The 21413-nt window shown below is 35.9% G+C and overlaps 2 protein-coding genes across 2 annotated transcripts; both read left to right on the forward strand.

Moving 5' to 3' along the window:
• Positions 1–6179, forward strand: LOC145620969 (DNA-repair protein XRCC1-like). Its single transcript, XM_081675708.1, has 7 exons — positions 1–397; positions 499–687; positions 1777–1888; positions 3405–3490; positions 3646–3765; positions 5411–5497; positions 5642–6179. Exons 1-7 carry the CDS (start codon positions 152–154, stop codon positions 5996–5998), a joined length of 1197 nt encoding a protein of 398 aa, XP_081531834.1. The 5' UTR covers positions 1–151; the 3' UTR covers positions 5999–6179.
• Positions 6180–8101: 1922 nt separating this feature from the next.
• On the forward strand, positions 8102–21319 carry LOC145619233 (N-terminal acetyltransferase A complex auxiliary subunit NAA15-like). Its single transcript, XM_081673880.1, has 26 exons — positions 8102–8364; positions 9146–9224; positions 10515–10597; positions 10696–10845; positions 11194–11309; positions 11931–12036; positions 13286–13357; positions 13450–13565; positions 13848–13980; positions 14227–14304; positions 14385–14438; positions 14915–14985; positions 15405–15459; positions 15570–15665; positions 15872–16000; positions 16094–16176; positions 16265–16495; positions 17556–17688; positions 17762–17869; positions 18149–18280; positions 18484–18540; positions 18666–18763; positions 18845–18903; positions 18991–19102; positions 19416–19516; positions 20542–21319. The coding sequence occupies exons 1-26, from the start codon at positions 8314–8316 to the stop codon at positions 20721–20723; spliced, it is 2685 nt and encodes an 894-aa protein (XP_081530006.1). The 5' UTR covers positions 8102–8313; the 3' UTR covers positions 20724–21319.
• Positions 21320–21413: the final 94 nt, after the last annotated feature.

Consider the following 21413-nt stretch of genomic DNA (forward strand, 5'->3'; position numbering starts at 1 on the left):
TGTTGATTTCAATAATGTAGGACTATGTTGACATAGAGGTGATTGTTTTTGGTTTTGTATGTGGGTTGTGTTCAAGACCTTGAGTTGATTCATCAGTGAGTGATTGACTGCTACTAGAAGAAATTTGGATAGTAGGGGAGTGATTTTGATAATGTCGTCTTCAAAGGCGAGTGCCAGTAGTGGGACTGCTAAGAATCCTAAGCGAGCCTTGCCTTCTTGGATGAGTGCAAGAGACGATGGAAATGGTAATAAACAAGTTAATGATAAGATGGATGATGAAAGTCATGTGAAAAGTTTGCAGAAAAGAGCGAGGGAGGTAGGCAAAGGAGTCAATGATGATGGTGAGGAGAAATTATCTTCAGTTGGTCCAAAAAAATTGGAGTTCTCTAAGCTTTTGGTAAGCTTAAATTTATATTTAGAGCTTAGATTTGTGTATATTCCCATGAGATGCAATTTTAGGTGTGAGAGTAAATGATTATTTGGTTTTAATTTGGACAGGAAGGGGTGGTTTTTGCTCTGTCAGGCTTTGTTAATCCTGAGCGAGGTATATTGCGGTCACAAGCCTTAGAAATGGGGGCAGAATATCAGCAGGACTGGAATTCTAATTGCACTCTTTTGGTTTGTGCATTTCGGAATACCCCGAAGTTTCGACAAGTTGAAGCAGATGGTGGAACAATTGTTTCAAAGGTTTGCACCTTTCTATTGTTTTGGTGCATCTTGCTTGTATTGCCTTTTAACATATTTTATTATATGTGAAAGCCGGGCTTTTTTCCGTTGCCTTGTAATGTTTGTGGTGTTAAGGGGTAAACGTCAATAAGTGAAAGACAGTATGCTTTTTTCCTTTGAATTACTGCCTTGGAAGGAGCTAATCCTGTCTTTTGGATGGTTGCCTATGCTATCTTTTCACTTCTAGTCCTATTAAAATTTGTCTACATGTGGTTGTGGTGGTGTTGTAGCAGGTTTTTCTAAAAAAAAAAAATCTTGTTAACATGTCACATCTTGATCAGGAAAAGGTAATCAGGAAAATTGGGGAAAGAAAACTTGTATCTTCACTTGAGGTTGATTTGTTTTCTCTGTCAATCATAGTATCACAGCCATCAATCGTAGAATCACACCCAACATAAATGATTGAACAAGGTGATTAATAATGAATTTGTGGAATACTTTTCAAACTTTTTATGTCTTTTAGGGAAAGCTCTTTATTTTACATGACTTAGAGGCACAGGACCTCACAACTCGCAAGAGTCAATACATCAAAGCATTTAAGTTTCATATGGAATTAAGGGAAAGGAATAGAAATGGAAAATAGATGAACTAAATAAAATACATGATTGTGAGATGATCGTAATACATCTAATCAGGGTGATGCAAATCTTTGTTTCCTGATGGCTCTTGCAGTGTACAATATAAATGTGTTACTCCCTCTGCCCTCCAATGAACTTCCCATTTTCACAAAATATTTGTACTAAATTTCCCATTTCTCAAATTTTCATTTTGGGTAGGTTCAAAAGATTAAAGTGTTGTTTTCAGTCTTCTTATCTTTCCACTTTGGGTCCCTACTTTTTTTCAACTTCCCTTAAAACAATAACTCTACCCACTCTTTTTAAAACCCATGTCCATGAGAATTGGGATTTTGAATGAGGACATGGGTGATGGACATGGGTAGATAAATGATATCTTTAGGTGATGTTCTCACTTTTATTTTTTAAAATTAATTGGTTATCTTAATTCTAAACAAGTTGTTAATCTTATATGCTCCAGTGTGTTTATTTTTAGGACTGGTTAACAGAGTGTTACACCCAGAAGAAGCTGGTTGACATTGAAACTTATCTTATGCATGTTGGTAATCCATGGAGGAAAAGCAACACAACTCATACAGGAAACCAAGGTACTATGAATTCCTCCTCTTCTTCTAAGGATATTAGGTAAAGAACTAAAGCTTGAGATGGTAGGAAAGACTGGGTGCTGAAATTTTTTATTAAAATAGCTCAAAATACTCTGCATATTCAGAATTTAAGACTTTTGACTGTCTTCCTATTGTTACTTTGCTTTATTTAGCTTGGCTTTTGTGTCTATGTGGAGTTTGTTTTGGTTTTTTTTTTTTTTTTTTTTGGTTTGTTTTTTTTTTTTGGGGGGGGGGGGGGGGATCGGGGTTGCAACTTGAAATTGTTTGTTTATGATGAAGCTATCATACAGTTGAGTGGTGCTGGAAAGTTGAAGGTATAACGTACAGTTGAGTGTTTACTTTAGGGTATGAAAACGTATAAATGGTAGGCTTTGACAACATGCCTGTAAACCTGTCCTGTTTGAGAGCAACGGTTTTATCTTGTGGAGTGATTCAGTAGTCGTTTCTATTTAAAGGCGTTCTGATCAACTTATATGAAATGCTGCCACATTTGAGTTTTCCATTTTTTTATGCTCCTTCCCTCAGGCTGGTCTTAAACTTTCCCAGTCATTTAATGGTGAATGTTCCTTAAACTTTGGACTTGACATAGCCTTGTAGAGAATTTGGAAAGAGGTGTGATCCATTGGGATTTCTGGCATTGAGGACTACATGAAGATTGTGTTTCCATAATGTATGCTAGTGATCTTCTTATCTAGCCCCTTCTTATCTGTAGCTATAGACTACTATAATTAAGTGATCACATAAATGAGTACACTGACTATATGTGTAAGTGTCAGCTAATGTGAAATAAGAGTCCAATCTAGGTTGTGGAGTTGGAAGGGCCTTTTGCTGCACTCCAGCTGCTTGAGATTTGCAGAAGTGCAGACAAGAACTTTAATTTTGTGGCTAGCCTTTTCTTGGGCTCTTCTGTTGAGGCTGAACTTAAAGCTGCACTGGAGACATAGGTGCCCATTGTGGTCCATTGCAAGTTATGGGGCTAGAGTTCCAGATCGGTCATATGGGGGGGGGGGGGGGGGGGCTGATGTGGGATTTATATAGGGCTATGGGCTCTCCTCCCCTAGAGCTAGCTTTTGAGGATGCTTCTCCTTTGGTCCTGTATCTCCCATGTACTAATATGCTTGCTAGGGAATTGCTGAATTGGGATAGAAATTTACAGCATTGTGCATATGAAAATTTCTAAATCTTGCTAGGAACAGGATCCTCATTGGCTACCACTTGCTGTTTGTTGCTGTGTTTTTTGCTTGTGCTATTTTTCTATCCCTAGTCCTTCCTATGATGAGTTTGCATAACCATTATGGAATGTTTTTCTAATTCATCAGAGTATTTAATGTTATGGGTCATCCAATAAATGAATTGTTTCATTTGTTGCTTCCTATGATCAGCAGGCAGTTCCAACAATCTTGTAGAAGCTTATAATGCCTTTTTTCTGCTTGAACTGCAGCTTGATGCTCCTTGATAGTGTAAGCACTTCTGGGGCTAATATTCTGTTTGCTTGCAGTTTCTGAAAAATCCCAACATAATAAATCTCGTAATCATGAAGTGAAGCGACGTGAAGTTGAGTCTAGTACTCCCAGCTCACCAAAGGTTAGCCATACAAGTTCTAGCTTATGTTCTGTTCACAGTTTCTTGACAATGCTGGCATGTATTATTTGGATGTAATGCCTGCTTGCTAGGCTTCAGCAGCACGTGAACTTATGCTTTCAGTTACATTGGTCGGATGTATTTCCATATTGCTGCAGGGATTGAGAGAAAATGCATCAAAAAGTCTTAGAGAAAAATTTGCTGCTTCCAAGGTGAAGAAATGGGCAGTTGATGATTTGAACAAAACTCTCACATGGCTTGAAAGTCAGGAAGAGAAGGTACATTAATTTGCTTTTAATGCAGTTTAGAAAGCAAAGCAATTATTTATTTATTTTTAATTTGGGTCCATGGGGGGATAAGATTGGGACTAATTTCTGCACGACACTTCAGTCTTCACAAGTACACCTCAACTATCTTGGACCATGTATTACTGTATAATTGGAGTATATATAAAACATATAGATGGAAAGAGGAGGAAAATTATATGCTTGTGAATGGGTCATCCATTAGAAAAATAGAAAATCACGTGTTCTTTGTTTATGTTTTTCTATTTATATATTTTATTGCAACTCTTGAACATTAACTTGTTAGTGACTGTGATAGGTAGACATACTTAACACTTGTAAATGTATCTGGGTAACATTGTTCAGATATATTCTCCACCTTTTAAAGCTTTACGGTGTGTTTGGAACTTTGGATTGAAGGAAATGGAGGGAAAGGAAGGGAAGAGAAATGGAGAGATGGGGTAACTTTCATTTGGATAACAAATAAGGAAGGAAGGGAATTGGAGGGGAGAGAAGTGGAGGGATTAAATTGTAAGAAATTCCCTCCAACAATGGAGAGATTTGGGAGGAAAACTCACCATTCTTCCCTCCCCTCCTCTTCTCCTCCCTCCCCTTCTTTTCCTTCCCCTTTCTTTATCCAAACACGGTGTTAAAGTACAGTATGTATGATATCTCCTATACTTTTATGGCACTTCTGCGTTCTGACCTTTTGTACAACTACCCTTATTTGTATAGTTTTATTGTTCTCACTCTTTCTTCTTTTTTTTTTTTTTTTTTTTTTTTTTTTTGGGGTGGGGGGGGGGGGGGAGGTAGGACGGAAATGTTGGGTGGTAGATTTCACACGATTCCCCTGAACTTTTGTAACGTTGTCAAGATAATCTTCATGTCTAACTTTGTGCACTGTATACGGTATACCCCTAAACTTGTGAATTATGCCCCCCTTTTCTTCCATCTAACTGTATAGTTTTAACACAATAATCCCTCTGTCTGCTTAAGATGAAAAAAAGAACCTGGTATAATTAATTCTACCTTAGATTATGCATGCATGTCCTACTAATAACCAAACATATAGATTTTTATCAGTGCCATGTGCTGGCATGAGCTTGGTTTGGGAATTGATGTAGTGTCAAGCAATCCTTTTAATTTAAAGTAAATAGTCGCACTGGAAGTATTTTTTCTGCAGGTGTTCAACATTAGGGAATAAGAACCACATAATTTGAAGTTCAATATGAGGGTCAATTGGTCATACATATCACGTTGGGCTGATAAACTACAAAAAATCTCTTTCTGAGGGTACAATAAGGCAGCAGAGGCTCTTTGTATCGTTTTGAGTGTTCATAATGTGCCATCCATCATGAGGTTAAAGGGCTTAAAGCTATTAAGTTTGGTGGTTTTAGATCTGTAAAAGTCAGATATAAGTGAGATAGTCAGACAGCTTTTTCAAAAATAGCAATAATGTTGAGGAAATTTTTCCCTTTTACACGCTAATAACCCCAAGCGAGAATCCTTGTTTTTCTAGCCACAACATCCCAGACAAATATATGAATATATGTGTCGTGTTTGAATCGTGTCTTTACTGTGATTGGGCAGATATCATCTTTTTACAGTAACTGGTTTTATTATACTGTTTACCTTTCAGCCTGAGCCGAGTGAGATAAGGAACGTAGCTGCTGAAGGAATCTTGACCTGTTTAGAGGATGCCATAGAGTTGCTTGACAAAGAGCAGGTATGCATATCTTGCTTTGCGAAAGATTCAGCAAATTCAATAGTTCTTGCTGCATTGCAAACCAGAAAGCGTGACATTTATTGCTATATTGTTTCCTCTTATTGGTCTTACCACTGTGGTTTTCTGTTTTATGTTGGAGTCCAGGATTTAAGGCACTTGACTGAGCAGTGGAACATGGTCCCTCGGGTTGTTGAAGAATTGTTAGAAGTGCAGGGTGCTGAAAGTTCTTTCTCAATTCCCAAGGTTGATCTTCACAAGCAGGCTCTTGCGTGTAAAAAGATCTACGAGGGTGAACTGAAGGAGATGCCTGATGGTTCGAGTGAGAAGAACAGAGAGCAAAAGTCTACCAGTCGTAATACAGGAAAAGGCAAACAGGTTGTCTCAGCTGATGACGTAGCTAGTAACTCAATGAATTATGACAGTGATGAAACAATTGAGATGACAGAAGATGAGATAAATGATGCTTACAATAGTATAGCTTCCAAGATACCTAGATTATAAAGGACCTTATATTGTGTATATGACACTAGAGAATATTGTTGTTTTCTACTTCTGGACTTGTGGTGTCATTGACACTATTGTGTAGCATGCCAACATGGATCTTGAAACTTGTTCTAATTGGTGTATATGGAAGTTGTTAGTGATCACAGACAATATAAAAGCTGACTGAAAAGTAATCTTTCTATCCCACATTTGAAAATTCATTTCCAAATTTACCTATGATGACGTGCAATATTCAACCTTTTATTTTTCAAAAACATGCTAAAATGAAGATATTTATATTTTAAGATGTTTCTTGTGTGACTAAGGACATAATATCTTTACCCCATATTTGGGAATATATGAATTTATCAATTACTTTCTCTGTTGTTTTACATCATTCATTCAGTTGTTTTACCTTGACTATCATTAAATATCTATAGCTATAAAAAAAATATAGTTAAGTGAGATCTAGTTATTAAAAGGCGTTCCTAATAACGTCCACGTGTCACGTAAACCACCCTCACTACTCCACATCATCCAGAAATGTTTTCCACCAGATTTGAACACGCAACCTCTAATTCTAGAACTAAATGTCTTGCCACCAAGCTATGTGATTTTCTATGCAATCCTTTAATTACAAAATATTAATATGCAACAAATGACAATTTGAATAACAAATTTAATTACATGAAAATTTAATCATAAATTACAACATATAATAATGATCAGTTCCATGTAATAATCCGAGGCATCATCTGGGCCCAAAAACTAGTTAGCAATTGAAATAATGCGTCAACAATTGTGAAAAGAGAACTGTTGCAAGTAAAAAAACAGAGGAATTATGAATTTGCCAATAATGGATGTCCCATGTTTTTAAGTACACAGTAGTAAGAGTACAACTAATGAGTGCCTTGGGATGTCTTATATCACTCTTTATTTTTGTCCTGCAAGGGGTAAAATAGTCTATTACTTTCAAAAGACTGATAAAAAACAGGTCAAATTGTCTATTATTGTTCATAATAGTCTAATTGTTTGGTTCTAAATCTACCTCCATTTCTAATATCTCTATATGCCTTCTCCACTCTCTAGTACCTCTTACTTCACTAGAGCTAATCCCTTATTAGACTAATAAAACCTTACCATTCCTTATTTCAATCACCAAAACCAATGAGCATGAGATGGTTGGTTTAACCGCACAAAGCCATAATGTTCGATTGCAAAGAAAAAGATAGCTCCTTTAATTCAAGTTTAATATCACACTTATGGACATCATCACTATTGACGCACATTATACTATAGACACTCACGATGAGAGAATAAAATTTGTCTTTTTCATTACATTGTCAAATGAATCCTACTTCGTATTTGGGATAAGATGAATTATAAGACTTCTTTCTGGGCCATGGTTTACTTGTATCATGCAAAAATTGCAAATGTCCAACACCTAGGTGCTTCATAAGATCGTCATGTATGAAAGAACTATGATGCCCCAACCCTAAATTTAAATAAGCCCCTGAACTATTAGTTGTTTCAGACTCCTTGGTTAGTGTACCTTATAAACTTATAAAATCTAAAAAAAGGTGATAAGTTAAAATACAATTTGAGCTAAGGATTTTTGTGGTGTCGTGAGATTCAGTTACATGAAAATGATTTCAATATGTAAAAAGACGGGTTTACATTCCATAAACTAGCATTATTGGATTGAATGAATTTCCATAACAAACACCTAGGAAGCCCAACTATTTAATGATTATTTCTAAATTCAATTTAGATATAGTTAATTAATCATGATATTCATAACAAATACCTATCATGGACAATGTTTGGAAGGGGCGATTAATGACATTTAAACACATGGTCTCTTTATCAAGTGGATTCGTATACCTTAAACAACCAACTCAGCCAAAGATTAAGCCAATGGTTGTAGACTTGTAGCTTATGATCGATCTATATACTCAACCAACTTATAATCAGAGGGGAGCGTGTCAATTATTCCGATTCAGAGAGAGTAACATGCTAAACTGCGCAATATCTTATTCAGAATCAAAATCTCCAATGAAAATGACAATTTTACCCTTGAAAACAAGAAAATTTCTATTGCTTTGCTTGTCCCTATTCCCTACTTTTCTCCACCCCCCTCCTCACTCTCTTCTCTTCTCCCCTTTTCTCACCCTCAGTAGGGTTGCAGCAGATAAACGCCACCTCTCTCTTTCTCTCTCCTCCATTTCTCTCTCTTCCGCAGCCATTAAAACTCCTCCAAGCTTTTCTCCAAATCCACCACTGTTTCTCATCACCTTCATCGTCTCTCTCACCTCGGAAAATCGCAGCCGAAAATGGGCGCTTCACTTCCTCCTAAGGAAGCCAATCTCTTCAAGCTCATCGTTGTATGTCTTCGCTTCATCTTTCTTGTTTTTGCTCAACTCTTTGCATTAATCGTGGTTCAATTGTTTGGTTGTTGATTTGTTTGCGTCATTGAAAATTCTGCGCCACCCCTTAAACCCTAGATTAGTATTCAATTGTTTGGAATATTTGTTTTTTAAATTTAGGATTTTTTTCGTTTTTTTCTTATTGATTTTGATGCTTTGTGCTTGATTTTGAGGTTTCGAGTTATTTTTTTGTTGAATTTAATTATCGGGGTTTTAGCTTGATTTTGTTCTTTGTTGACTACTGGTTTAATTGCTCACATAATCACATTTGCTGTTCTAGCTATTTATCAATGTAAGCAATACGAATGCCGGTTGTTTTTCAACGATGGGGATAAGAGGAATATGTAGAATTTTGTTTCATCACAGTGGTGTCAGTGGTTCAATGGCTGATCAATTGGAATTAACCATCCTTATGCTGATTTAGAATTTGACTTTTCTGTGAATGTTTTGTCATTAATCCTTTAATCTTCGCAGTTAAAATTTTTAAGAATTGTCGTGTTTACTGTAATAGGAGATAAAGAGCAGGACTTGTCATGTATTCCTTCCCTTGTGATTTAGGTTGGCAGACTAGGGGGCGTTGGGTTTATTATATATAGTTAGTAGTTTTAACATATGAGGCTTAACCTTTTTAGCTCTGAGTTTCCGTTTCTTGATAAATATTGGAAGGTCTTAAATACAGTATTGTGATTGCATATGGATTTATAACCACAATTATTTTTCTGCTCAATTTTTTCCCCAGAAATCCTATGAAACAAAGCAGTATAAGAAGGGATTGAAGGCAGCGGATGCCATTCTGAAAAAGTTTCCGGACCATGGAGGTATGTAAGAGAATATCATGTCATATGAGTTTCTGACTCTGGTAATGTGAAATTTCCATGTATATATAATATTCTTAAATTAGCAAATTCAGCTGGCAGTGAGTGATTAGCTAGGTGCTTTGATTTTGATATAAATATTGTGATCGTTTGTTTGAAGTTCTATGGTTGAGGGGCTCTTCTACCACAATTTTTCCCTTCAAAACTGGGCTAGACTGTTGAAACTTGAAAGTTCATGATTCTGTTGAACCTGAGACATCAACTTTTTATGTTTCAAGGAAACTAAGAAAACCCAAGCATTCGTGAAGTTGTTATACTCTTACTTTAAAGATTGCCAGGACTCCTGGGAATTGTTTCTTTAATGATTTTTCTTTCCTTCAGAGTACACTCCTTGATCCAAAGTTGGCATCTTTGTTTTGAAAAACTATAAAGTTTCCATCTTTTGCATCAAATTTTTAGATGTCAGCTCCGTGTGGGGTTTTATAACATCAGGTTCATAGGTACTTAGGTAGTTATCCACTTATCCTCTTTCTTGCATGCCATCCAAGGCAGGCTTTCATCTCATGTTGCTGCAGTGTGATGGATGAACATGAGGCTGTGCCGCCGTGGTATCCATTATTCATGGGGATCATCGATCACGTCTTCCCCCCCAAAAAAATTCTTTAGCTTTTAATGCGAGTTACTTCTTCCGAGCTTGTGAGGAAACTTGTGAGTTTCTTGATTTTATTTTCCTTTTTAGTGATAATCTTTGTGTATGCATATTTTCACCTGTTGCTCTTACCTTTTTTACTTGAGTAATAGCCTTCCTAATCACTCAATGTCTTTTTTTTAAAGATACTATTCGCAACTCTTTCCTGGTAGAATCCTACTGTTCCAGACAAGGGAAGGGGACTTTACTATCTTCTAGCACTCTTTGCCTCTAGGCCTCAGTTTTTTGATTTTTTATTTTTTGGTGTGTGTGGGAAGGCTGTTCCAATCGCTTTAGGATATAGCTCTCTTATTTCTTTTTGCTTTCTTCTTTTGCTTTAAGTTTTAAAGTGTCAAATCCTGTCTAGGGATCATCACTTCATCATTTGTCATGAACATTATGTGGTTCAAGCAGTTTGCTGCCAATACACTGAAATGTGGGTGCTTGTATGTAAATGGGCTATGTTTATGTGTAGGGAGTTGCCTTTTTTTTTCTTTTCCTTTTTTATTGGTATGATAAATTCTAAATAAATGTGTTCTGTAATTTAGTTTCAAGCCTGTATATCCTAATGGCAAACTTATAGTCTATCTTTGAATGGTTAACAGAGACTCTGTCCATGAAAGGGCTAACTCTGAATTGCATGGACCGTAAAGCAGAAGCTTATGAACTTGTTAGACTTGGATTAAAGGTTAGCATGTGTGCTCTTACTTTTCCTCTAGTGGATTTTATGGTTTGATCTTGTTTTCATTGGGTAAGATTGTAATTTTAATGCATCTCTTGGTGCAGAATGATCTCAAAAGTCATGTTTGTTGGCATGTGTATGGCCTTCTGTATCGCTCAGACAGGGAATACAGGGAGGCTATTAAATGTTACAGAAATGCCCTGAGGATTGATCCTGATAACATTGAGATTTTGCGGGATTTATCTCTCTTGCAGGTGATACACTGTTTACTATTTTCCTTATCTTTAGAATGCTTACGACTTGGCCACTCTCTTGGAAGTATTATGGGTCATTTTTATGTCTCCTAAGAGCAATGATCTGTTATTTAGGTTTTGTGTATTATTCTTCCAATAGATTACACTTCAGTGGTATGTATATGTAAGACTTGGAACTAAGGAATCCTTCAGTAATCTCTTCTTAATACTTATGAGTAGTGGCCAAATTGTTAAAAACGATAAGAGTAAGAAAGTCTTTACTCTTTAGTAGCGTTGAGTATATATGTATCTCTTTCTTTCTTTTTCTTCTGTAAAATTGTAAGGCGTTCCTTGCTGATTTCCCTGCAGGCTCAAATGCGTGACTTGACAGGTTTTGTGGAAACAAGGCAGCGGCTTTTGAGCTTGAAACCCAATCATCGCATGAATTGGATTGGCTTTGCAGTTGCACACCATTTAAACTCAGAGTATATATGTTTTCTCTTCTTAATTTGGTTTTCCATCTGGTTAATATCTGTGATGCGCTTCTGGCAAGACATTTAGGTGATACCTAGTGACATAGTTTCTTTGGAAGGTCCAAACGAAGCTCAATGTAGTTGGGGGTGCATTTACTGTGTTAGGTCATACTGATTGTTCATATGCATGATGCTTAAATTGTCTAATGATGTTAAACCTTCATCTGGTAGCTTAGGCATTCAGCAGCAATTCGATTGTCAATGAAGGGCATGAAGGTTCCAAGTAAAATGACACGCGGGACTAATGGGCCCTTAGAATAGTTACCTGTTTGACAGGATCTAATATTAGATAAATTTACTAGGATGTAGGACAGCAAAATAGGACCAATTGTTAGTGTGTTTAGTATCAAATGGAAGTTTCTTTGTTTTGGTGAATTGTTCACTGATTGACTTGGTTCATATTATCGATAATCATTTAAACGTCTACTTGTATTACACATGTCATTCTGTTTGTGCATCTGTAAGAAAATATTCTAATGTACTTGTATAATCCGATAATGTGATTTATTGGAAGTTCTTGAAACTTGAATATCTGCATTTATCTAAATCTTACTCTTCAATTTTGGATTGTAGTGCATCAAAAGCAATTGAAATTCTAGAGGCATATGAAGGAACACTGGAGGATGATTATCCACCAGATAATGAACGATGTGAGCATAGTGAAATGCTGCTGTACAAGGTACCTGACTATGTCATACAAAAGACATGCGTGGCACCTAAATGTTAACAGTATATTTTTTTGTTTGGGCCGGGTGGGTGGGTGTGTGTGTGTGTGTTTCCAAGTGAGGCGTCCCTTGCAATGTGTTATTTTTTTTAATAAACAATGATAACCACGCTTTTCTTACTTGCTGAAAAAGTACTTGGCAGCTCTTTAAGCGAATTGTCTATTTACCTACGTTCCAGTACTTGTCTCATGCCCTTGTTGGACATGAGTGTTATCTATATAAGAAAAAGAGTAGAGACCATGGACGTTTTCTTGTTAGGCACTGTTGTGGAGTCCAATTTTGAGGAGTGTGAATACAACCTAAAAACTAGGCGAGTCCAACTGTTGCTATGAACTCTGATAGTCTGGTTAACATGATTGCAGTCTCAATTATTGATTTTTCTTCTGTTCTAATTTTATATGTCATTTGGATACTTGTGTTTTCTTTGAGCTCTTATGTATCCTTAAAACATACTTCCCCTGTTTCATCTTTATTGCTACCTTTAGAGTTTATGCTTCCCAACGCACACTTTAACTATTAATATCTTTAATATAAGTATGAGTAAAAATATTAATAAGTGGTATATTAAAATAATTTGAGACGAATCTAACGATATCCTACGTGACTCTGTTTTAATTATGTATAAATCATACTAGCTGGTCAAAAGGGTTGTGTGAATAGTGTATCTAAATGTAGCGATTTATGTGGAATGGTGCAAGTATAGCGTTTTGTGGTGTTGATATTCTTATTTGTTGTTATGACAGTTTGAAGATTTTGGTCTTCTTGTTAGATTTGAAGCTTATAGTCCCAAACTTTAGGCTCACTTGATTCTTTTTTATCTATGCTTTCTCTAAATTCTAGTAGAAGGTCCTATTTGTTTTATAAAATAATATCTCTTTAATCTATCCAATGTTTGGACTTCAATTTAAAATAGTAGCTGAATTAAGTACTACTCTTTCGTTTCTAATTTTCTTCTCGTGTTGATTTTTTTTTTGAGAGAATCACCATCAAAAGCAAGATCATTTAGAAATAGAGGGAGTAGATAGAGTATAAGTAACATATGGAATACATAAACTATTTCTGCACTCCATGATTCACCTGTAGTTCAATTTCCGCTAACAGGGTTCATTTGCTGGCTTGCTCTTGTGCTATCTGCCTTAAGTTTTATGTTCTTGTTTTTGTTAAGCAATGACATTTATCAAATATGTAATTTCATTTCTTTAGGTGGCTCTGTTGGAAGATTGTGGATCCTTGGAGAGAGCTCATGAAGAACTACAGCGGAAGGAAATCAAAATCGTGAGATGATTGAATAATATTACTTTTGTCCTGGTATAGTTTCTATGTGTTGATCTATAATCTTGATTTTTTCTTTGTTGGTTTGGATATAGGTTGATAGATTGTCTTACAAAGAGCAGGAAACTTCTCTTCTGCTGAAACTTAATCGTCTAGAAGAAGCTGCGAAACTATACAGATTGCTGCTCTCCATGAATCCTGACAATTATAGGTTTTTGCTATTTCATGTCTTTTGTTTATTAGCAAAACATAACTTGTTTTTAAAACCCATGCAGACTTGTATAGGAATCTGCATGCTGGTTTTCTGAATGAATAGTCATATTTAATTGTTTGTAGTTGTGGAATAATGCTCGCTCAATTGTTCAAAGTGAAATATGAAACATTTTCTGCAATATGCAGAACCTTATAATATCTTGTGATTATTCTGTCAAATGGGGTTTGCTAGGAAGGTGGGTTGAGGCTAATTCATCTCTCTTTCTCTCTTTTGGTCTAGATACTATGAAGGTTTGCAAAGATGCCTTGGACTATATTCAGAAAAAGGACAGTATACTTCTGAAGAGATAGAGAAACTCGATGCTTTGTATAAATCACTGCAGCAAGAATATAAATGGTCATCTGCCGCTAAGGTTAGGAATTTATAATTATAAATTTCTTCAAATGTTTGATTACCTCTTTCTCTATTCAGAAAAGTATAACGTTCTTGAGTTACATTCTCATTTCATAAGCCTTTTATTTTGATTTAATCGGATGGATTCTCATTTGTTATTGTTTTTTTTTATTCCTCGGAGTTTAGCATGCCCCTCCCTCGGGCCTCCCCAATTTGTTTTTGCTAAGGTTATTTTTCTTGTTTTACTGGTTTTATTTTCTACCAGCGAATTCCACTTGATTTTCTTCAAGGGGAAAAGTTTCAAGAAGCTGCAGACAACTATATCCAGCCTTTGCTAACCAAGGTATTCTGAATCCTGCTACCTCTATTTATCTGGTTGTGGTTTCAACATATTAATCCATGCTTGTTATTTGATGCTTGCAGGGTGTTCCTTCTTTGTTTTCAGATCTGTCTCCCCTGTATGATCAACCTGGAAAGGTCAGTATGCATTTTAAAGTGATGTGGAATAGGACAGTTGTGAATGTGGCTGATATTGTTGCAGTTCCTCTGTATTTTAATTTTTAGCTTTGTACATTTTGACTTTCACACTTGTCATGTCGTTAGATAAAATTTTGACTATTTATGTTATTAATTGCCTATCAGTAAAACACGTGTTGTTATATAATACTGGAATATATACATAGAGATCAACCCAATAACCTTTTACATTTTTTTTTTTAAAAAAAAAAAATTATTATTATTATTATTATTTTTTCAAGTACAATATGTTAAAAAATATGGTTGAAACTAACTTAAGAAAAGTTTCAAAATGTTGACATAATTAAATGCATTATTTTCTTGTGATCTATTTTTCCTTCCACCCTTTTCTTTTGTTATATGGAGGAGAGTCAGGGACATGGGATTGTTTGGTCATGTTCTTATGTATCATCCTGCCTTTTTTCTCTACTTAACAGGCAGACATTCTTGAAAAATTGATATTGGACTTGGAGGGTTCACTCAGGAAAACAGGAGGTTATCCTGGAAGGTATGTTGACTTTTATATGCCTCTTGTTTTAGAGCACTTCTGATGTGCTCTCATGGTTGGTTTTTATTTTATTTATTTATTTCTATAAGTAGCAAACAAGAGTTTGTAATGTAATAATCTGCTCTGTAGTTGTACCTTGGGTTTGATAAAGAGGCATGTTATTTAATTTATTTCATTTTATTTTGGCATGTTATTGTTTGCTCTAGCCAAAATGATTTTTTTTGTCTTTTATTTTTTATTTTTTATCTTTAATTTTTTTTTGATTTTTATGTTTTGGTCTTTCCCTGGACAGCATTGTATTTCATAACATTAATGGTGGTGTATTGCGTGTGTTGATTTTTCTGCTTATCTTTCTGAGAAACTTGATTATTGTATCTGTTTTTCTGAAAATTTGACTGCTAATTTTCTGTAATTTACAGAACCGAAAAAGAGCCTCCTTCTACCTTCATGTGGACTTTGTTCTTGGTGGCACAGGTCTGCTTTTCTGACATTTATGAATGTGTAGTTACTACAGTTTACAATGAGTTATCCCTATTACACTTTCTGAAAGTCCGTTTGCTCTTTTTTACCTGTTGCTTTTACAGCATTACGATAGACGTAGTCAATACAGCACCGCTCTTGAAAAAATTGATGAAGCTATAAATCACACCCCTACAGTGATTGATCTTTACTCTGTTAAGGTTCGTTCATATCTTCCGCAGCCTTTTCAGGATTTCTTGAGCTTGCCTTTTGTAGTCCTGTTCTCGTTTGTATCACATTCTCGTTATGTGATCAACTACTCGTGTTTGTTAAACTGAGAAGTATACTGCCTCTTCATCTTTACCCTCTGAACTATTTTGTACAATTATATGCTACCTTGCTTATACTGTATGCTATGTTTCCACAGAGCCGAATCTTGAAGCATGCTGGTGACTTGAAGGCAGCTGCTGCTTTAGCAGATGAAGCCCGATGCATGGATCTTGCTGATCGCTATGTAAACAGTGAATGTGTCAAGCGTATGCTGCAAGCTGATCAGGTCTGCACATTTCTTCTTTTGCTGAACAAAATTTTTGGACTTTTTGTGCTGGTTCCATTTCTTATATTTTCCATCTGTTGGACATATATATAGGTGACTTTAGCTGAGAAAACAGCTGTCTTGTTCACAAAAGATGGTGATCAGCATAATAATTTGTATGACATGCAGTGCATGTGGTACGTATTTGGTATTCAATGAATTATTCTCAATGCAATTTATATATATCAAAAAGATATTGATTGTTCTTCTGATCGTGTATGGAAGGTACGAGCTTGCATCTGGTGAGAGCTATTTCAGACAAGGTGATCTTGGACGTTCTTTAAAAAAATTTTTAGCTGTGGAGAAGCATTATGCTGATATAACTGAGGACCAATTTGATTTCCACTCATACTGTCTAAGAAAAATGACTTTGAGAACGTATGTGGAAATGCTGAAGTTTCAGGACCGATTGCATTCACACTCGTATTTTCAAAAGGCTGCGGCTGGGGCAATCAGGTGATTCTCTCTACTCTCCCCCCCCCCCCCCCTTTAAATGCCATGGTTAAGTTTGTACTTAGATTGCTGTTCATTGGTCGACTCAAATCTTTTTGTTCGTTCACTGTCAGTTTACATTTCCTGAACGTGTGGAACAACCCCCCCCCCCCCCCCCCCCCCCCCCCCCCCAAATCGCACACACACAGACACCTTTTGGAGCTTTTGGTGAAAAGCATTTCGAGGTGATTTAGTTACGTACTAAATTGTGTTCTATGTGGTAGCTACCTGGGTCAATAATATATTTTACTGAGAAGGTGGATACCCTTCTATATCTCATATGTATTTTGACATGTTTTTGTCTATCATTAACATTGGGGATGTGTTATTTTCCCCTTTGCCTACAATCTATGGCCAAAGATTAAGATTTTCAGCTCAGGTGCTCCTGCTAAGTATCAAATGTAACGCGTGTTCATGTTGTTCCGTTTCCAAATGTTTGTTTTTTTTGTGTACTGTCAATCTTTTTGCTAGAGAGCTAGATACTCTTCACGGTTCTTTTTTAGGCGGTAAATTTATAAATGATGGTATTGGAATGTATATCAATTAGTAAGAGATTTCATGTCTGTGCCCAATACAACAAAATTTGATCCCTAACACGATTTTATTACAAGTCAATTACACCTATAAAGTGTTACTGAAATTCATGAAAAAAATGAGAAATTTGGTGGTGGAAATTCATCTTGTATGTTATCTTGTGAATTTTGTGAGTGTTACTGCATACAAAAGTTGCTTTCTGAGAAGGTTGGAAAGATTAGATCTTCAGATGTTCATTTGATATTAAAATTTTTGGTGCATGAATTATAACTTTGTTTCTGCAGTTCATTACTTTTCTTCAGCATAATGCTCTATGTTAGTACACCAAAATGTATATTAGCTTCTCTATATGTTTTGGCTCTGCAAGTTGATGCATAATATATATTTATGATGGTTGACCTTTTCAAGTTTTTTTATTTCCCTCTTTTTTCTTTTCCTGTTTGTTTGTTTGTTTGTTTGGTGTTGACTGTTTGTTTTTTGGTGGCTGCAGATGCTACATTAAGCTGTTTGATGCCCCCTCCAAGTCAGCAACTGAAGAAGATGAGGAGATGTCAAAATTGCTTCCTACTCAGAAAAAGAAATTGAGGCAAAAGCAGAGAAAGGCAGAAGCCCGAGCTAAGAAAGTATGTGTTTTACTTAATGATCGTGGATCCTTCTTGTCCATTGAATGTCAATCTAATTTCTGTCTAATTTCAGGAGGCAGAAAGTAAAAATGAGGAAGCAACTGCAAGCAATGTCTCGAAATCTGGAAAAAAACATGTTAAAGCAGTGGATCCTGATCCTCATGGAGAGAAACTTTTGCAGGTTTTGATTTGAAAAATGTTTTTGATACTTTTTCTATAAAATATGGGTTTCCTCTGTGTTAACATAGTTGACTTATTGCTTTAGCCTTTAGGAATATTTGCCAATACATGACTTCAAACATTAATACCTTCAAATATTAATGAGAGTAAACAAAACCCCACATGGCTGTTGTTTTTCAAGTAACCGAGGAATTGTAGTTTTAAAATTTGTAAATCCTTTTTTTTAAAGTATAATTGCATAATTACTGTATTGTTGCATTGAAACAATTTATTCTTGTAGGTCGAGGACACAATGATGGAAGCTACAAAGTATCTGAAGCTGTTGCAGAAAAATTCTGCTGATTCTTTAGAAACGCACTTGCTTTCTTTTGAAGTAAATATGAGGAAGCAGAAGGTTTTACTTGCTTTGCAGGTAATTTGTCTGCATTTTGGATTTGAACACCTTAGTTTGACAACCCTAACGGGAATAATCACTTTAGTTTGACACTGTTATATTGCCATTTTGTTCAAATGTCATATCATTACCTTTCGCTTATTGGTTGGCATTATAATATAAAAAATGTTATTTGTTTTGTTCTTTGATTGATTTATTATTTATTTTTGGTTTTTTTGAAGGCTGTAAAGAATTTGTTAAGGTTGGATGCTGAAAACCCAGATTCACATCGCTGTTTGGTATGACCTTTCTCTTTCTGTTTGACTGTTCCTTTCATTTTACATAACTTGGTTTGTGTCGGTGGGTGTCTTTATCCTTCTGATTACTGTATTGGTTGAGTGCTGAAGTTTTTTGCTTATTACAGATTAGATTTTTCAACAAGGTGAGCTCTATGCCTGCTCCTACCTCTGATGCTGAGCGGCTTGTCTGGAATGTCTTAGAAGCAGAGCGTCAATCTATAAGGTTTCTAAGTTTGTATTTCCATGGATAAATCCTTCAATTTATTCTTATTCGTTCTAATTGCTTCATTGTTTTCTAATGCAGTCAAGTGCATGAAAAATCTCTGGTGGATGCAAACATGTCGTTCTTGGCGAAGCATAAAGGTGCTTCTGGAGATATTTGGCTCTTGCTCTCGTTTCCCGTGTTTTGGACCTTTTGGCAATATGTGCTGACATCTATTATTTCTGCAGATTCCTTGATGCACAGAGCAGCAGTCGCAGAGATGCTTTATCTTTTGGAACCAAGTAAAAAGTCTGAGGCTGTTAAATTGATTGAAGAGTCATCAGATGACGTTCTTTCGATGTAATATGATCTCATCTGATATTGTAAATGTTGTTTTAAGTGCCATTATTATTCTCTCCATCTCAATTAACTCGCTCTATTTGAAATTTCAAAGTTGAATTCATAAATTTTTTAATTATATGTTTTCTATCACTGCCAGATAGGGAAAAGCATTATCATATGTGATCTTAGATTTGTTTCAATTTAAATTTTTAATTACTATTTTTATTGAACTGTGATAACATAATTTGAAATGAAGGGAGTACTGTTTGAAATGAAGGGAGTACTGTTTTTGAACTTTGTAGGCTGATGTTGAAACTTAATATTTTTACAGAAATGGAGCTTTCGGCCGTGTTGGGCAGTGGAAGCTCAAGGACTGTATTGCCGTTCACAAACTCTTGGAAAGTGTTTTGGTTGATAGTGATGCTGCATCCAGTAAGTATTTTGTGGCCTTTCTAGTATTATTGCCTTTCTTGTCAAAGTTGTGCATCATGTTTAGTCCTAGAAAATTGACTGTATTGGGAAAATTTTCATGAGCAGTTTTCTAAAGATTCTTGATGAATGTCTACTGGAAATAGCTGTAAGCTCTGTAACGTCTGATTTGGGCAAAACTTTAACTTAAATGATTCAAGTTGGGTGTCCTCTTTCCCGGAAATAAAGGGGGAAAATAAAGATAGTTTACAGTGGCTTTAAGTAAGCATAAGTTTGGTGTATCCTTCTGATGTACTTGGCTAACTCTCTTTTTTGGGTTCGGGACCTTAAAAAAATTATCTTACTTGAAAGTCAAAAGATGAAACTTTGACATTATCTGCAATAATGAGCTGTTGGCTAAGTTTTTTTTTTCTTTTCTCCTTCATAATGGTGTCAAAACTTGGATTGGCTTAAAAAACAGCAAAGGTTAATTATTGTTCTCATTAGTTATCGTCTGGTGATACTTAGATAACCTTGGAGTCGTGTCTCATGTCTTGAATATACACTTTACTTGAATGCAGTGATATATAGGTTTTTTTTATCTTTATTATTTTGAGTTATTTATCCATGGTCTTGTGCCTAATATTTGTGTCTCAGACACAAGACAACTTTTCGTTTATCTTCTTTTGGAATGGCTCCTCTTCCATCATGTGTTGTGCACTATATTGTACTGGTAACTCCAGTTGATTCTGGTTCGGGTCTGGTTGGATATGTATTGTCAATTAGCTGTCACATTAATTTTTGTGCTGGGCCGGGTTGGAATGTTGTGGGTTTGGCACATGTGAACAGTTCTGGTTTGTGTAGGGATATTTGGATTATCAGTCAGTTTTTCCAGGCACACATATCTGTACCTATGTAACATAATTTATCATCTCGTGAAATCGTGAGCTGTAATATTTTGCCTGTTAGGTTACGATTGAATGTGACTGATTGTTTTTGTTTCCTTGGTCAAATTTATTAATCTTCAACATGCTATCTAAATCTTGCAGGATGGAAGACACGATGTGCTGAATTTTTTCCCCATTCTGTGTATTTTGAAGGCTGCAAGAGCTCTGCTGTCTCGAATGCCTATCTAAACACCTCCTGCGAAAATTCTGAAAATGGGGCTGCAAATCATCCGGATACTGGCTCTGTCACAATAAATGGGAAATTGGAAGACCTGAAAATTTAACGAGCATGATAACACCCGTTTGCAGACTGATCTACGAGTATATGAGATGCCTGTTTAAACATGACTTGGGTCAGAATGTCGGGAGAGAAAAAGGGGGTTGTGATCCCGTGGAGTCAAAGATAATCTATTCCTGGCTGATATGCATGTCATACTGAAGTTATTGAATCATCAGAAGGTCCGGGCTCTCATGTGCAAGTCATGCACCACACGATTATCAATGTGCCTTGCAAATGTGTATAATTAGGTCCATTATGACTAGGATTTTTTCATTTTTTGCCCCTCAAGATGTGCTTTCAATGAGATCCTTGCTTTTGGGTTATGATGATGATTGCATACTCCACATTTGGAGTTTGATTCTTCTTTTCAAGGAACTCAGGAGGGTTACAGAAGTTTTTGGATTACAGGGTTCCTTACTTCCTTTTTGTGATCATCGAAAAATAGATGGAGATAAACCGCTCCGAATTGTTGTATTGCTTTCTGATATTCTAAATTATCTTTTTGTATAAACAGCTTAAACGGCAGTCCATGTGAAATTTTTTGGTCAATTCTATAATCTTAGTAGAATTCTTATTTAGGTTTGTGCTTGTTTCATGGCTTTTTCTATGGCGATTGTTGCATTTGGCTTTCTTCATATAATCGCTCTGTTTCACTGTTATTGCAATAGTCCTACCCCTATACTCCTATTTGTGG

This window comes from Chenopodium album, chromosome 27, assembly GCF_948465745.1.
Source record: "Chenopodium album chromosome 27, dcCheAlbu1.1, whole genome shotgun sequence".
In the NCBI taxonomy this organism is placed as follows: domain Eukaryota; kingdom Viridiplantae; phylum Streptophyta; class Magnoliopsida; order Caryophyllales; family Amaranthaceae; genus Chenopodium; species Chenopodium album.

What these genes read in the sequence shown, in the direction of transcription:
- LOC145619233 (XM_081673880.1), top strand. Translation starts at nt 8,314, where the DNA reads ATGGGCGCTTCACTTCCTCCTAAGGAAGCCAATCTCTTCAAGCTCATC. An exon ending in TTGTTAGACTTGGATTAAAG is followed by an intron (nt 10,598 to 10,695) that starts GTTAGCATGTGT and finishes CTCTTGGTGCAG; the next exon opens with AATGATCTCAAAAGTCATGT. An exon ending in CAGATTCACATCGCTGTTTG is followed by an intron (nt 18,541 to 18,665) that starts GTATGACCTTTC and finishes TGCTTATTACAG; the next exon opens with ATTAGATTTTTCAACAAGGT.
- LOC145620969 (XM_081675708.1), top strand. Translation starts at nt 152, where the DNA reads ATGTCGTCTTCAAAGGCGAGTGCCAGTAGTGGGACTGCTAAGAATCCT. An exon ending in GTACTCCCAGCTCACCAAAG is followed by an intron (nt 3,491 to 3,645) that starts GTTAGCCATACA and finishes ATATTGCTGCAG; the next exon opens with GGATTGAGAGAAAATGCATC. An exon ending in AGTTGCTTGACAAAGAGCAG is followed by an intron (nt 5,498 to 5,641) that starts GTATGCATATCT and finishes GTTGGAGTCCAG; the next exon opens with GATTTAAGGCACTTGACTGA.